The 16715-nt window shown below is 50.0% G+C and overlaps 2 protein-coding genes across 2 annotated transcripts in view; both read right to left on the reverse strand.

Annotated features, from left to right (window-relative positions):
* Window positions 1–384: 384 nt before the first annotated feature.
* Window positions 385–16535, reverse strand: LOC110480051 (centrosome-associated protein ALMS1). The gene is made up of 6 exons (XM_077782557.1): window positions 16082–16535; window positions 11035–11273; window positions 10302–10566; window positions 8975–9038; window positions 7726–7825; window positions 385–794 (listed from the first exon to the last, which is right to left on the reverse strand). The coding sequence occupies exons 1-6, from the start codon at window positions 16122–16124 to the stop codon at window positions 750–752; spliced, it is 756 nt and encodes a 251-aa protein (XP_077638683.1). The 5' UTR covers window positions 16125–16535; the 3' UTR covers window positions 385–749.
* LOC110480054 (uncharacterized) overlaps window positions 16352–16715 on the reverse strand; it is a 43714-nt gene continuing 43350 nt past the window's right edge. The window contains exon 17 of the mRNA XM_077782541.1: window positions 16352–16380. Within this exon, the coding sequence (XP_077638667.1) occupies window positions 16352–16380 (29 nt within the window). The remainder of the gene's footprint in view (window positions 16381–16715) is intronic.

Genomic DNA, 16715 nt, shown 5'->3' on the forward strand with positions numbered 1-16715 from the left:
ACCTTCCAGCTCCATGGTGCCCAGCCCTCCCAGCACTGGGTGTTCCCTCCCAGCTGTTCTGAGCTGCCACAAACATCTGAGGCAGAGAAGAGAGGAAGCCACAGCTCACACCCTCTCTGCTTTCCTCAGATGTCTTTTCCTGTTTATCCATCCCATGAGCTGCTCAGGGAGGATCAGATGAAACTGAGACTTGAGCACTTCATAAACCTCATTTCTCCCCTGCATCTTCTGGGTGCTGCTGGCCCAGGGCACAGCCAGGGACCCTGGCAGGACAAACCATCCAAAAAAGGGATTCTCCCAGAAAAGGCCTGAAAGCTCCCCCACCATCACCGTAAGTGTTTCTGCTCACCCCTCCTGGTCCCTGCACAAACACAGCTGCAGCAGTTATTACAACTCAGCTGTTTTATTGAAGTACAAAACATAACAAGTGAATTTCCTACATTGAGACAGGAATTAAAAAAATTAAAAATAATCCTCATTAAAACCCACTGAAAATAAATATATAAAACTGCTATTCCAATCAGGGAGTTATAAATATATTATGAACCAAGTTTTTCCAGACTCTGTTTCCTCTGCAAGTGCCTAAGACCACTATAAAACCCCAGCTATTTATTTCAAACCCTGGCACTCCCCAGGTCACAGGCTCTTACGCAGGGCAGGATGGCAGTACAGGGGGAGGCAGGAGCACAAAGTGGGGCTGCAGGAGCCTCCAGGGCCCGTCCCTGTCCCGGCACTGCTGCGCTGGGGGCTCAGCTCCAGGACACCTTCTTCCCCAGGACACGGCTGGCGATTTCCTGAGGGACAGACAGAGGGGCACACGTGAGTTTTAGTGCTCTGAAAGCTAAAAACGCCGAGCAGAGCCTCTCTGCACACATTGCCAGGGAATCCCAGAGGGGTTTGCCTGGGAGGGCCCTGCAAGCCCACCCAGTGCCACCCTGCAGGGACAGGGACACCTCCCCCTGGCCCAGCCCCAGGGTCCAGCCTGGCACCAAGGGGCAATAAACACCCCAAAAGGGGAATTTAAACTGTAACATGTAATATATGTTATAAAATAATTCATGTTAAATTAAATTAAAACCACAGCATCTTGTGTACTGAAACCAGTGTCGGGCAACAAGCAAGCTAAGGGATAGAAATCCAAAATGCCAGGAAGACACTGTCCCCAGAGGTGTCTATTCCAAAGCTGTACATTCCAAAGCTGTATATTCCAAAGGATTTTTCGTCTGACAAGACCCCAGCTGGAGGCATTTCTGATAGGCAGCAGCAGCAGCAACAGACAAGTGATAAAGATTCAAACACGAAGAAGGCACTGTGCCAGAAATGTGTATTGCAAGGGATTTCTCAGGTCTGACTAGGTCCCAGCAGGAGGCATTCTGATAGGCATCAGCAGAAGCTTATCCCAGAGATTTCCACCTGACAGGATTCCAGCAGTTTTCCACCGGGAAAAGCACCATAACATGCTAAAGAAGACAATTTGCTAAAGTAGATCCCTTCCACAGCCCAGAGACTGTATAAAAATGGACCCCTTAGAAGTGACTCTCGGAGACCCACGGGGACTTTGGTGACAGAGAGGCCAAGCCCTAAATCTCCCTGACACTGATGGCCTGGCTCAGAGTCGAATTGCTTGTGGCTTTCCTTTTTTAAATGTATGCTTTGATCATGTAATACATTTCTTTAATTATGCCACAGGACCATTAATTTATAACATAAACCAGGACAACTGAGACAGCCCAGAGCTGCTCCCTGGGAACACCCGGATGTCCCTGTGGAGGCTGCAGTGGGAATGGCCAGGGCCAGGAGGGTGGGAATGGCCAGGACAGGCTGGAGATTGTCCCTGGAGCTGGCTGAGACTTCCTCAGCAGGAGCAAGAGCTCCTGGAGCTGGTGTGAAATCCAGAGCTGTGCTTCGTGTCAGGCAAAGAAAGGCAACCTGTGCAGCTGTGGTCATGAAATGGCTGGAACACGGCCATGGGGCAGCTATGAAGATGAGTGCTTTTGAACCAATCTTTTGCGTGTAAATAACAATTATAAGTCTTAAGCTGTTTTGTAATAAGAACTTTTGAATTATAACTTTAGAATGTTGCTTAATATTAAGGATTTTAAAGTGCAGTTTTAGAATGTACAAAGGATTTAAGCAGAAAGGGAAGTGACCCTATCTCAAGTTCCTGGAGAAGGAAGATGGACATCAAGATTGCTGATTAGTGATGTCAAAAGGGGAAGCTGAACATCACTACCATAGATTAATGATCCCAGAAAATAGAAGTTGGAGCCCAGCATGTGGACATACATCCTGGGATATACACAATAGGGTAGAGAAATCGGAAAGGAACCAGACAGCACCATCATAGATTTACCATCCTGGAGTACAGAATTGTGATGTTAAAGGTAGAAATGGAAACTGCTGAAAGCTCATGTAAAAATCTTATGAATATGCATGAATATGACCAATAAATACCAGCATGCCAAACAATCAGTGTGCAGTGGGAGGGGAATCCCCCAGCACTGTACCCAGCGCTGGCTCTGCTCACACGTTATGATACTAATTAATAAATTAATACATTAATAAATGACTAAATTAATAAATGGAGTTGCTGCCTGATATATTGGCCGAGTGAAGCGTGTGGCTCCCATGGAAGGGAAATGTGCAGCAGCAGGGGAGGGCAGCTGGAAAGGAGCCAGGGCACAGCACCCCCAGGCACGGAGAGATTCCAGAGGCTCCCCCAGGCTGCAGCTCCACCTGTGGTGTGCCAGCACATCCCAAACCTGCAGAAACCCAGCTTCATTCCTCAGGGATGCAGGGCAGTCACCCATCGCCTGCTGCCCTACAAATTTGCTTAAGTTTGTTGTTATTTTTGTAATAACCCATTTTATTATTATGTTTTATTATTTTATTATTGTTTTGTTATTATTTTTGTAGTAACCAACAAACTTAAACAACACATAAACCTAACAATAAATTTACTGGAATCACAAACTCACTCCACCTTGTGGGAAAGCCTCGGAAATGGAACCAATCTGCATCCGATAAATTCAGAAAATCCATTTCTGTTTCACTGGGGCTAAAAGTTCTGACTGCTGCTGCCATCAGACCAGAATCTGTTCCCACTACAGAGTGCAAAATTCCAGGGCACTCCCCATCCCCTCATCTGACTGGGATGATTTTATGGTCCATTTAAAATTAAAAGCACAAAAGCAAAGGGCTGCTGGGACAGAACATCAGCCCAGATCCACGTGCACCCTGTGATAAAAATAACTTTGCTATCTTAATAAAGAGAAGTATTGAAGGATTTCAGAGACTAAGAATGTCTGTGCACTCCAGCCCAGGGATTTTTATGGCTCCAGTTCTAGGTGGGCCCATGTTGTTTCCTGCTCAGGATCATCCTCACTCAGTGCCAAGAAAACTTTCTTTTTCTCTTTTCCCCTCAGTGAGCTGCCCCAAACTGAAATACCTTGAGAGCAGCCCTGACAGCCCTTCACCTCCCAGAGCCCTGCAGGGATATTTGCACTCTGCTTCACAAAAGGGAACCAGATTTTGTTCATACATATTCACTAATTTGGGGTCTGATTTCCAGTCAAATAAACTCAGCTGCAGCTCATCCCTCAGCCTGGACACTGAGCCTGTCCCTCACTGGCAGTGTCCCAGGCCAGGCTGGGCACTGGGGCTTGGGGCAGTGGGGGTGTCCCTGCCATGTCAGGGCTGGGATTTATTCATTCATTCCTTCTTTTCCCAAATTTCATCATCTCTGTGAGCCCTCAAAGCCTTGGGGAAGGGGCTGGAGAGTTCCTGAGGAGCTGGGAAGGGGCTGGAGAGTTCCTGAGGAGCTGGGAAGGGAATGGAGAGTTCCTGAGGGAGCTGGGAAGGGAATGGAGAGTTCCTGAGGAGCTGGGAAGGGACTGGAGAGTTCCTGAGGAGCTGGGAAGGGAATGGAGAGTTCCTGAGGAGCTGAGGGGGCTCAGCCTGGAGCAAAGGAGGCTCAGGGGGACCTTGTGGCTCTGCACAGCTCCTGCCAGGAGGGGACAGCCGGGGGGATTTGGGATCTGTTCCCAGGAACAGGGACAGGAGGAGAGGGAATGGCCTCAGGGGAGCCCCAGGGTGGAAAATGGAACTATTCCTCATGGGAAGGATGCTCAGGCCGGGGCAGTGCCCAGGGAGGTTTGGGGTGCCCGTCCCTGAGGCCCTTGGGGACAGGGGCAGTGGTGGCCCTGGCAGTGCTGGGGATGGTTGGACTGGATGGGCTCAGAGGGATTTTCCACCCTGAGTGACTCTGTGGCTCTGGAATTTGGGACAGAGCACCCAGGGGCTGTGCCCAGCCCCACACGGAGCTGTGCCTCCCTGTGCCGTGTTTTCCCTGGAAAAATGCCGAAGGAGCTGCTCCCACAGGGTCACTGGGGCTCCTCGGGGACAGCAGCAGAGCAGGAGCAGCTCAGCCCTCCCTGCAGCAGCCTGGCCATGGGCGTCCTTGAATCCACAGCCCCATCCCACACTTCATGGAGCTCCTGGAGCATCTCCTTCCTTCCTTCCTTCCCCCAAAGCTCCCTCGTTTCTGGAGTCATTCCACAAAATCTGTGGTTGATTTTTCAGGCACACTCAAACTGGTGCTCTCAGCCCATCCTCACCAAACCGTTCCCTGATTTACAGCAGCTTTTCTGCACCAGCAGGGAGAACTAAAGCACTGGAATTGTTTGCTGCCATGAATCATCACCTCCCTTCCAATCAAACCCGTATTTATGCACAGAAGTTCTGATCCTGTTTCCTCCCTGCTTCCAGCCCACTCTGCCACTCCAAGTCAGTGACTGCCAAAACTCATTAATTCCTCAAATTGTACTGTACCAGCATCTGGAATTCTCAGACTAGGGAAAGATGTCCTGAAAATACCCTGCCCAAGTATAGCAACAAATTAAAGTCTTTCTAGTGGTAAATTCCCCAAATTAAAGTGGGAAGATGCTGTGCAGAATATATTACAAGTGCTGACTTCCAAAATCCAATGACTGCTGTTCCAAACAAATACCCAGCCTATTATTCCAGCTCTGGAATACTCCAGGAAAGGAGTTGTTTCAGCCAGGAGTTCAACACTAAAGCTGAGGTGCAGGTTTAGGATCCAGAGTTTAAAGAAAAGGCCAGATTTAGTTTCAGTGCCTGTCCATGCTCAGGGACACTGGTTTATCCCTCAGCCCCCCAGACAGGGGTCCTGGCTGAGCAGAGCTAGTGCTGGACAAACAGAGACTGCTGGAATCCTCAGATCCCACCAGGACTGCAAGGTTTAGGCTGGATAAATTAAGGATGACCCCAGGCTTTGTTAAGCACGGCTGGGAATTCCCAAATCCAGGCACAGCCAGGACACAGGAGAGCAAACCCAGCAGCCTCAAGGACACTCGTCCTTCCTGGGATGTGCTCCAAGACCAGTGTTCCACCCCAGGCCCTGCACAAGCCCTTGTTTGTATCATTTCACCAGCACCACGTTCCATTTTCCCATGGGATGGGAGGATTTCAGGAAAGGAAGGGGGAACTGGGTAGCAAAGCTGGGCTGATGAGATGGACCTGGACGCCCAGTGTCCTGGGCTGTGAGATATGGCTGGGGTGTGTATTCCAGCTGCCAGGGGTGTATTCCACCTGCCAGCAGTGTATTCCAGCTGCCAGAGATGGGGCAGGTATCTGTTCACTGGGCAGTTTTCTTTATCTCTGCCACAGCCCATCCTGCCTCCAGGAGATCTCTGCTGTTCATGGGCCATTAATTATTAATTATCTCCTGTTCATGGCCACTGAGTGTCCCTGCATGGCTGAGAAAATTCCATCATCCATGGGGAGATGCTCTGCCCAGGGGAGGAGCCAAACATTCCTACCTGGATCCAATCTGACCTGGGAACCCCACAGCAGCCTGTGCCCCCTGCATTCCCAGAGGAGCAGCTTTCTTCCCCCTGCATTCCCAGAGGAGCAGCTTTCTTCCCCCTGCATTCCCAGAGGAGCAGCTTTGTGCCCCACTGCATTCCCAGAGGAGCAGCTTCCTTCCCCCTGCATTCCCAGAGGAGCAGCTTTATCCCCACTGCATTCCCAGAGGAGCAGCTTCCTTCCCCCTGCATTCCCAGAGGAGCAGCTTCCTTCCCCCTGCATTCCCAGAGGAGCAGCTTCCTTCCCCCTGCATTCCCAGAGGAGCAGCTTTCTCCCCACTGCATTCCCAGAGGAGCAGCTTCCTTCCCCCTGCATTCCCAGAGGAGCAGCTTTCTTCCCCCTGCATTCCCAGAGGAGCAGCTTTCTCCCCACTGCATTCCCAGAGGAGCAGCTTTCTTCCCCACTGCATTCCCAGAGGAGCCCAGGCCCGTCTCCCCCAGCCCTGGAGCTCCAAGGAAAACTCCCCCCTTGTGCAGATCCTGCTCCAGCAGAAGCACAGCTGGCACTGCAGGAGGGCTGAGCCCCCCTGGGATGGGGCTGAGCCACTCCCTGACCCACAGGGGACAGGGCTGCTCTGACTCTGGCACTGGTTTGTTTGTACTATTGCATAGGTATTTTCAATTTTCCTAGTAAAGAACTGTCATTCCTATTCCTGTATCTTTGCCTGCCAGCCCCCTACTCTCAAAACGATAATAATTCAGAGGGAGGGGATTTACATTTCCCATTTCAGGGGAGGCTCTGCCTTCCCCAGCACACACCTGGCTTCTCACACCAAGGGACCTCCTCAGCAGATCCCTGTGTCAGGGACTCCCTGAGGGAACGTGGTGCTCCAGAGGGGACAGGGTGTCACACATAGGTAAAACCTTACTAAAAAAAAGCCTTTTAAAATCAGGCCTAAGCTAACAGCCAGCCTGATAGCTCCAGTGAGATAAGAATCATCACAGTGAGAATCAGCATTAAGAGAAGACAGGACACGTGTGAGGAGGAAGGTTTACCTGTGTGGAACACTCACTCCCCAGGAGACAAGACTGTGAACACACCCAGAAAGAGAAAGGTCTGATGGACACCTACACTAGCCATGGGCAGCCAGTGAGCTGAGTTTCAATGGATTGCTGACCAGTTACATTCAGACATGCTGCCTTCTGATAACCATAGAAATATAATGAAATATATATTAATACATTATATATAATAATATAATTATTATAAATATATAAAATATAATGATATAATAATATATAATATTATATATTATTATAATATATAATATATAATATATAATATATAATATATAATATATAATATATAATATATAATATATAATATATATTATGTAGTATATATAATTATATAAATATATACTATGTGAAATATAGATTTATAATATATGAATATAAGGTATATCATATAAATATATGAAAAGATATATTTTATTCTATATATTAATACAATAAAATATGAGCTATGTGAACAAAGTTTTGGCTATCCTGCATGAAGAACAGGTGTCTTTGTCCATCTCCATTGTGACAAGGGGGCACTCCCAGTTTTGTAGGGCTGAGCCCAGAGAAGCACTCAGGGCTTTGTAAAGCTCAGCTCCAAGGAGGCACTCAGGGTTTTGTAGAGTTGAGCTCCAAGGATGTAAAGCTCAGCTCAAACAGGCACTCAGGGCTTTGTAAAGCTCAGCTCCAAGGAGGCACTCAGGGTTTTGTAAAGCTCAGCTCAAACAGGCACTCAGGGCTTTGTAAAGCTCAGCTCCAAGGAGGCACTCAGGGCTTTGTAAAGCTCAGCTCAAACAGGCACTCAGGGCTTTGTAAAGCTCAGCTCCAAGGAGACACTCACGGTTTTGTAGAGCTGAGCCCTCAGGCGGTAGGAGCTGTACTCCTGCTTCCTCTGCTCCTCCTCCCTCTTCCTCCTCACCTCGGGGAGCTGCTCGTAAATCCTGACGGGAGAGGAAAGTAAAACCAGCGATCTGAAACTGCCTGACACCAAAAACCACCCAAGGAGAAATACTACAAAAGAAAAGCCCTATAAAATATGGTTTAGGCCCTGCTACTTTAGCTAAACTAGTAGCTAGCTTGTAAGTTCTTATGTGAAAAAAAGTATAATGAGAACCAAGTTTGCATAACAACTTGTAAAAATAAAGCAATAACAAAAGATCTGTCCTGTGGGAATCTACAAAGAGAAAATGTAAGCACCTGAAGAAAAAGTCTTAACACATACACACACACACAAGCACCTCCTAACCAATAAACTGAGTGTTGAGAAGGTTACTAACCAATTAGAGTCAAACACAGCTTTAAAAACTGTATAAATATGGGATTTGTTTATGTATATTTATTTCTATATTCATGTTATTTATATATTTATATTTACATAGTTTTGCTTAATTTATTTATATTTTATTTATTTATTTAAATATTAATTTTATTCTTCCTGCATGAAGAAACTGAGTCCTGTCTGCTTTACTGCAACACACCCTTGGCTTTATCCCCACATCCCTAAGGGTTGCTGGCCAAGCACATCCCTGACAAAACACAAAAAACCACAAAATTTTCCCTCCCCACACCCCCTCTGCAGCAGAGCTGTTCCAGAGGTAAATCCGTGTGAGTGCGCTGGGCAGTGCAGAGGTGAATTACTGCAGTCAGAAATAAGACAAACCCGATCTAAGGAGGTTTTTCCAAAGGTAAAATTCCCTGTACTCCCTCGGGGTGTTTATTTCTACAGAAAGCCTCTTCCCTGGGGAAATGCTGCCTCCCTGCTGCCCCATTACCCACTCTGTTAATCTGGGAGCTTGCTCAGATCCTCCAGTGTCCCCCAGCCCATTCCCTCTCCACTGGCACCCCGTTTGCTGGGGGTGGCTGACACTGCAGCACAGTCCTCAGCTTTGGCTACAGAAATTATTTCCCAAAAGGATTTTGTTTCTTGGAACTTCTAAGGACATTTCTCCCTCCCTCTGACAAGGCACCTGCATTTTTCACTGGAAAAGCTGAATTATTTGCACACCCAGTTCTTTGACTGCAGACAGGATTGAAAGCTCTTCCCTGCCCAGGGTACTGATCCACCTGAAATAAAATTCCCTGAACTTTACCTTTTAGATCTTTGAAGCATTTCACGCTTGGGAATTGCTCTTCTTTTTTCTTTCATCAGGAAACCTGAACGGAAAGTTTTGAGATAAGGGAACGATGAACGAGTTTGTTACAGCAAAAATGTGAGTCCTTTGTGAGTTTTATCGAAGTTTTTACAAAAAACTCTTTATAAGATCTTACAGACAACAGGGTTAAATAACTGTAATGCCTTTAGGCATACAGTTTATTTACAGAGAAATAAATAATAAATAAATAAATGTTTTTGGAGTTTTTAATGAACGGGACGAGACTACTGGGGTATGTTCCTTGAGCTTTACTGCAACATCAGCCTCATGGCATGGCTGAGACAATATGAAGATGGCAACAGCTCAGTCCTGCCAGCAGCAGCCAAAGATTTCTTTGTTACAGAGCATTTAAAAAACCTTCTAGCCAATAACATATTGCTAAAGCTTACAGACAATTGTTCCAGCCAATCACTACAAGCACACCTGCTGCACACAATGCTTGCTTGCATGCTTTCTATTACAACACACAATACTCCATTATTCATTTAAAACCTTCTACTATCTTGCTAAGCATATTTTCCTGCAGTCTTAAGGTCTAACTTAGCCAAGCCTAAAACTCAAGCTATTGTTTCATGTCCTTGCTTGCTGTACTATTCTAACCTTTCTACTTTTGGACTTTGCAACTGCAGCTAGTTCTAATTTCTCTGCCCTTTCTAAGGCCTGCTTTCCCAGTTTTCTGAAAATCTTCTTACCTTTACAATTTCTCACATTTATCCCTCTCCACAAAGAAACTCTCTTGACTTTGTTGCTTATTAACTACTTTTTTTGTTACATAGCTCTGCTATAATAGGTATTTCTTTTTGCTTGTTTGAATCACCTCTCTTGCTTCCTTTAAGTGTTGCTATTTTACACCACAGCAATTTTAACGCTGTAAAATACCTGGTGTGTTCAAAGGATGAAAGTCAAATCCAGTAGTAGTTACTATTTGCTGTTCTAATAAGTCTCATCCGTCCCAAGGTCTTAATTCAAAGCCTCCATCTATGTCTATACTTGCATCCACTGTCTCTGTAAGATCCCGAGAGCTTTCTGTGATTCCATTTCCTGCAATCTGCACTGCAAGAAGCAAAGCTAGCCAGCAGCAGCGTTAACACTCCATTTCACTCCATACTCCATTCTGCACTTCTACCTTTACTATTTCCCACAAATAAACACACCCTGAAGCACCACGTGGAGTTCATGAAACCAAAGAATTCAGATAAACACACCCTGAAGCACCACGTGGACTTCATGAAACCAAAGACTCCAACGCAGACCCCTGAAGTACCTCGGTTGGACACTGGGTGATTTGCAGCCCTGCAGTCCTTTCTCCTCCCTGCAGGCTGCAGCAGCTGCTGGGCTGGCAGCAGTCTGTCCCCCTGGGCTGGCAGCAGTCTGTCCCCCTGGGCTGGCAGCAGTCTGTCCCTCTGGGCTGGCAGCAGTCTGTCCCTCTGGGCCTTGTGCAGCCTCCTCTCCTCGCGGAGCAGCCGCAGGTGCCGCAGGCGCTGCCCCGAGCGCGAGATGAAATCGGGGCGGTGCAGGGCCAGCGCCTCCTGAGGGGACACAAACACACCCTGCCTGGCCAAGCTGGGGCTGGCAGCTGCAGGGGAGCCCCAGAACATCCAGCACGAACCCCAAAGCATGGAAAGAATCCCATCACAACACCGGGTGTCATATAAAACTCCTGTCCTTAACGCTGGGCAGGTGCTCGGAGGCCAGCGGCCTCTGAGCCTCTGGAAAGGAAAAAACCCTAAAATAGCAAGAAAGAATAATAAAAACCCATTTTGATCTGATACAGCACACCTCAATACTGTTTCTGTGTGGAAACAAGCAGTGGGACATTCTGCCAGCTACATCCCGCCAGTTCCTGAAGCCAAGGGTTATTAACCCCTGCGATACCAGACCAAGTCAAACACTGGGGAAACAACTGAAGTATCCTGGGGAAAGGCAGAGTGCCTCGAGCATCCAAAGGTTTGGCCCCTGAGGAGGCCCAGCAGTGCCGGGGTGCAGGGTGGCCTCACCTGCAGCGTGAGCTTGCCCAGGGGCTGCCCCAGCCCCCTGCCAGCCCCCGTGGGCACCGCCGCTCCCCGGGCCAGCCTGGGCTGCTCCTCCCGGTTCTTCTCCCGCAGGGGCTCTCTCCAGGCCTTTGTGCTGCCCCAGGGCTCAAACCAGGCTGGCCCAGGGCCAGGAGTGGCACTGCACTGGTTTTCTTTCCTCCATTCCCATTCCAAGTCCTCTGCTGGGACGAGCCACGGAGTCCCTGTTCAAAGAGCACAGGAGAGAAAGAAGACTTGAGGCAATTCCTGTGCCTGCTGCCCATCCCAATCCATGCAGGAATCCCAGAGGCTGAGGGACAACAAAGAGCTGGGAGGGGACACAGCCAGGAGAGGTGATGCCCGCTGACCCAAGGGTATCCCAGATCACAGTCAGGAGACAGAGCTGAGGGAAGAGGAAGGGGAGCACTTGGAATGATGGTGCTTTGACCTCCTAAATCACATCAGGCACAATGGAGCTATCCTGGGGATGGGAAAGTGGGCTGGGGGTCCCCAGGGTCCCTCCAGTGCCTCCAGGGGCTTCCAGGGAGGCTGCAGAGGGACCTGGGACAAGGGGAAACGGTCTGAAACTGAAGGAGGGCAGGTTGACACCAGATATGGGGAAGGAATTGTTCCCTGGCAGGGTGGGCAGCCCTGGCACAGGTGCACAGAGCAGCTGTGACAGCTCTGAATCCCTGGCAGTGTCCAGGCCAGGTTGGACAGGCTTGGAGCAGCCTGGGACAGTGGGAGGTGTCCCTGCCAGGGCAGGGCTGGCACTGGGTGGGATTTAAGATCCATTCCAAGCCAACCCATTCCAGGATTCTCCTGGAGCAGGAATTCCTTGTCTGGCTGTGCTCCTGTGGCTGTTCCTTTCCCCTTTATCCTGTCTCTGTCCCGATCCAGTGGTTGCCCACTCCCACCCTCCCACCCTGGCCCACATCCCGTGGGAAGGGAAGGACAGGGGGCTCAGGTGCAGCTGGGTTACACCACTGGCACTGCTGTGCCAGGTTTGCAGCTAGACCCAGCCAGTGCCAACACCGCAGCTGAATCCCAGGGGAATTTCCCAAGGAAGCACCTTGGGCAGGTTCAAGAGAATTCCTTCCCCAGGTGCCCCATTACCAGCAAGTCTTCATCAAACACCCCTTTTGAAAGGCCCAGCATTGTTCATTTTCCAGGTTTCTCTCCATGGAAAGAACAGCTATTTAGCAGCAATCACACATTTTTAAGGAGCCCTTCTGCTGGCCTAAGCCCTGTGGCTCTTCATCCATGTTTTGGAAGATCAATTGGCTGCTCCCAAATGTTCACCGTATCTCCAGGAATTCAGTTACTCACAGTTTACACACACAATGATGTGAATATATCAGCTGGGATTCTGAACAGATACTGAATTTTCTAAATTATACCCTTATGAGAATCATCAGTCCCCACAACAACAACAGTGATGAGTAAGGGAAATATTTTTAAACATTTAATTGTGACATTGTGAAGAGTAGCAGGAATTTAAGAGACAAAAAAATTTTAAAACGGTCAGGAGACTTCACCAGCAGCCTAAAAATGCAACTCTCAAAAACAGTGAGATCCTCCCAGTTTTCACCCAAGGACTCTGGGAAGCCTCAGGGCATGAGACATTAAGGACAAGGTGGTGACCAGCACCGAGAGTTTAACAGAATGTTTTGTACCTCAGAAATCAGTATTAAGCACCTACACATTCCCAGCTCTCTGCAGTGTTTATTGCTCCCTAGTGACTGCATTTCCTGCTCTGACAGCCATTCCAAGGCAGCAGTGCCATCCCACGGCAGGGTCTGCTTGAGTTCTCATGAGATGCCACTAGGAGGGGGCTGTGCCAGGGACAGCTCTTGGAGGCCCCCGAGCCTACCAGGTGTAATATGTAATATATGTTATAAAATAATTCGTGCTAAATGAAATCAAAACCACAGCATCTTGTGTACTGAAACCAGTGTCAGGCAACAAGCAAGCTAAGGGATAGAAATCCAAAATGCCAGGAAGACACTGTCCCCAGAGGTGTCTATTCCAAAGGATTTTTCGTCTGACAAGACCCCAGCTGGAGGCATTTCTGATAGGCAGCAGCACAGCAACAGACAAGTGATAAAGATTCAAACACGAAGAAGGCACTGTGCCAGAAATGTGTATTGCAAGGGATTTCTCAGGTCTGACTAGGCCCCAGCAGGAGGCATTCTGATAGGCATCAGCAGAAGCTTATCCCAGAGATTTCCACCTGCACTGGGAAAGCATGATAATATGCTAAAGAAGATAATTTGCTAAAGAAGATTATTTGCTAAAGAAGATAATATGCTAAAGATAACATGCTAAAGAAGATAACATGCTGAACAAGATAACATGCTAAAGATCCCTTCCACAGCCCAGAGACTGTATAAAAATGGACCCCTTAGAAGTGACTCTCTGAGACCCACGGGGACTTTGGTGCCAGAGAGGCCAAGCCCTAAATCTCCCTGACACTGATGGCCTGGCTCAGAGTCGAATTGCTTGTGGCTTTCCTTTTTTTAATGTATGCTTTGATCATGTAATAAATTTATTTTGATTATGCCACTGGACCATTCATTTATGACACAGAAAGGGCAGAGGCAGTGCCCTGCAGAGATGCACCTCAGGCTCTGGGCACTCCTCGCAGCTCAGGGGGAGGAAGGAGCCTTCCCCACGGTGCTCTGCAGCCCTGGGCCACTTTATCCCAGTCCTGTCCTGCCCCTTGGCCTCTGGCCTTGCCTGCATGTTCATCTTCTAGAGTTCTCCCTTCCCGGGCTCCCAGTGGTTTGTGTAACCCTGCCCATCCACCCTGGCATTCCCTGTTGTGCGGAATGCTCTGAATCCTCTCCTCAGGGAACTCCCAGGGCCTTGCCTCCCAGATTGAAAAGCAAGATGTATTAATTTCCCATCTGTATGGCAGTTGTCTTGCTAAGTGGGCAGTTCTCCTTATCTCTCCCACAACCAGTCCTCTCTCAGGAGACATCTGCTGATAACGGGCCATTGAATGTCACTGGTGACTGATAAGAGCTGTAAGATCCCACTGAGAGGTGCTGTGCCTAGAGGGAGGAACCAAGCATTTCTACCTGGATATAATCAGGAGTTTCTGGAACACCAGCACGCTTTTCCTGCACTGATTGCCCAGAGGAGCAGCTGCCTCTTCCACTGCAGGAAGACTGCACCTTTTCCACAGGGTCACTGCTCCAACAGAACCACACCTAACACTCCAGCAGCCACAATTCCCAACTAAACTGCCACCAACACGCTGAGTGTCAGGTTGTGTTCTGACTCTGTCAGTGCTGCTTTGGTTCACTGCATTGTTTATTTTATCTTTTTATTTTCTTCCCTAATAAAGAACTGTTATTCCTGCTCCCATATTTTTGCCTGAGAGCCCCCTTAGTTTCACATTTTTAACAATTTGGAGGGAAGTGGGGTCTACATTTTTCCATTCCAGGGCAGGCTCCTGCCTTCCTTAGCAGACACCTGTCTTTCCAAACCTAGACACCTTGGAAGAAGGTATCGTAGAGCTCTCCCCAGGCAGGCTGACAGAGAGGATGAGCCCATGGTGCTGCCCATGTCCACAGACTGCCTCCCCTGTGGCCAGCTGGCACTGCCCACCCCAGCTGCTCACCCCTCATCCCCCTGCAGTTGTGCCTTTTGCCCCCCATGCCCCCAGCTCACTGACCCCACACTGCAGTCGTGCACAGCACGTGGTTTGGGGTTGTCCCTGGTCCCTTTGGTGTGCCAAAAACCCTCTGGAATGCACCCCACAGAGCCCCTGCTGTGCCTCCCTGCTGAGCTGTCTGTGCTGTGAGTGAGTGCACGGACCTGGACTGGCTGTCCTTCTGTCCTGACCCTGAGCAGCTGCTGAAGGACACCCCCAGAGAAGGCTGCAGCATTTCCACCACCCTGCAACCCATCGGCCCCTTCACAGTGTGCTGCCCCTGAGCCCTCAGACCATGGATCCCTGATGCTCTTCTCTACCCCTCTTCCTCCGAATTTACACCCTGGACCCTCCTTTGTGTTTGTCTGTGGCCCTGGACCGCTGCAGTGTTAGACCCTGATAAATCCTTGCTGGACCTCCATGCCTGGAGCCTCCTGTGTGTGTTGAGACCTGAGGTTGGGAATTAACTGAGGTCAGAAATCCATTTCAGATTCAGGTGAAGTGTGCTGCTTTGGCTTGTTTCGTCTGTAGAATCTGTTAATTTGCTGTGCTCGTAAAAATCTGCTTGCAAAAGCAAAACTGCCTCAAACAAGGTGAAAGAAATGTGAACTTCCAAGCTAGAAGAAAATAAGGAGCCCCTTAGACCTTAAAGCAAGAAGCAAACCAAAACTAAAGTTACAGGAGACAGATGGACAACCAGAGAGCTCTCTGCACGAGAACTGATAAGAACTAATTGTGATAAATAAATATGCATAAACCTATTGCAAAACTTAATGCATGTGCAACAGGTTAAGGGACAAGAAGGACTCTCAAAGAGCACCCATACCTTCAGAAATCACTCAGCTTGTAGCCAGTGCTGCAATAAACACACCCCTTCTCAGCTTTAATTTCTGCAGTCACCTGTCCACACACCAGTGTGGTGCTGGTGCTCCCGTGGCTCCTGCCCCTGGGCACGAGATGCTCTTGGGGAAGGTTGTGGCTGCCACCACCAGGGACACAGCACGGGCCTGGGTGTCCCCAGCCCTGTCCTGGGTGTCCCCAGCCCTGTCCCAGTGTCCCTGGCTCTGCTGTGTGTGTCCCCAGCCCTGTCCTGGGTGTCCCTGGCCCTGCTGTGTGTGTCCCCAGCCCTGTCCTGGGTGTCCCCAGCCCTGTCCCGGCTGTCCCCAGCCCTGTCCTGGGTGTCCCCAGCCCTGTCCCAGTGTCCCCAGCCCTGTTCCAGGTGTCCCTGGCCCTGTCCCAGGTGTCCCTGGCCCTGTCCCAGGTGTCCCCGGCCCTGTCCCAGGTGTCCCCATCCCTGCTGGGAGTGTCCCTGGCCTTGTCCCAGTGTCCCCAGCCCTGCTCCAGTGTCCCCAGCCCTGCCCCAGCACTGACCTTGCTGGAGGCGCAGCCTGCTCCTCCTGCTCCACGTGTCCATCAGGAGGGTGCCTGGCTGTGCCCAGCCCTGCTATGTGTGTCCCCAGCCCTGTCCTGGGTGTCCCCAGCCCTGTCCTGGGTGTCCCCAGCCCTGTCCCAGGTGTCCCCAGCCCTGTCCTGGGTGTCCCCAGCTCTGCCCTGGGTGTCCCTGGCCCTGCTGTGTGTGTCCCCAGCCCTGTCCCAGGTGTCCCCAGCCCTGTCCCAGTGTCCCCAGCCCTGTCCCAGGTGTCACCAGCCCTGCCCCAGCACTGACCTTGCTGGAGGCACAGCCTGATCCTCCTGCTCCATGTGTCCATCAGGAGGGTGCCCGGCTGTGCCCAGCCCTGCTATGTGTGTCCCCAGCCCTGCTGGGAGTGTCCCCAGCCCTGCCCCAGCTGTCCCCAGCCCTGCTGGGAGTGTCCCCAGCTCTGCACCAGCCCTGTCCCAGTGTCCCCAGCCCCGTCCCAGTGTCCCCAGCCCTGTCCTGGGTGTCCCCAGCTCTGCCCTGGGTGTCCCTGGCCCTGCTGTGTGTGTCCCCAGCCCTGTCCCAGTGTCCCCAGCCCTGTCCCAGTGTCCCCAGCCCTGTCCCAGTGTCCCCAGCCCCGTCCCAGTG

This window comes from Lonchura striata, chromosome 4, assembly GCF_046129695.1.
Source record: "Lonchura striata isolate bLonStr1 chromosome 4, bLonStr1.mat, whole genome shotgun sequence".
NCBI classification, from domain to species: domain Eukaryota; kingdom Metazoa; phylum Chordata; class Aves; order Passeriformes; family Estrildidae; genus Lonchura; species Lonchura striata.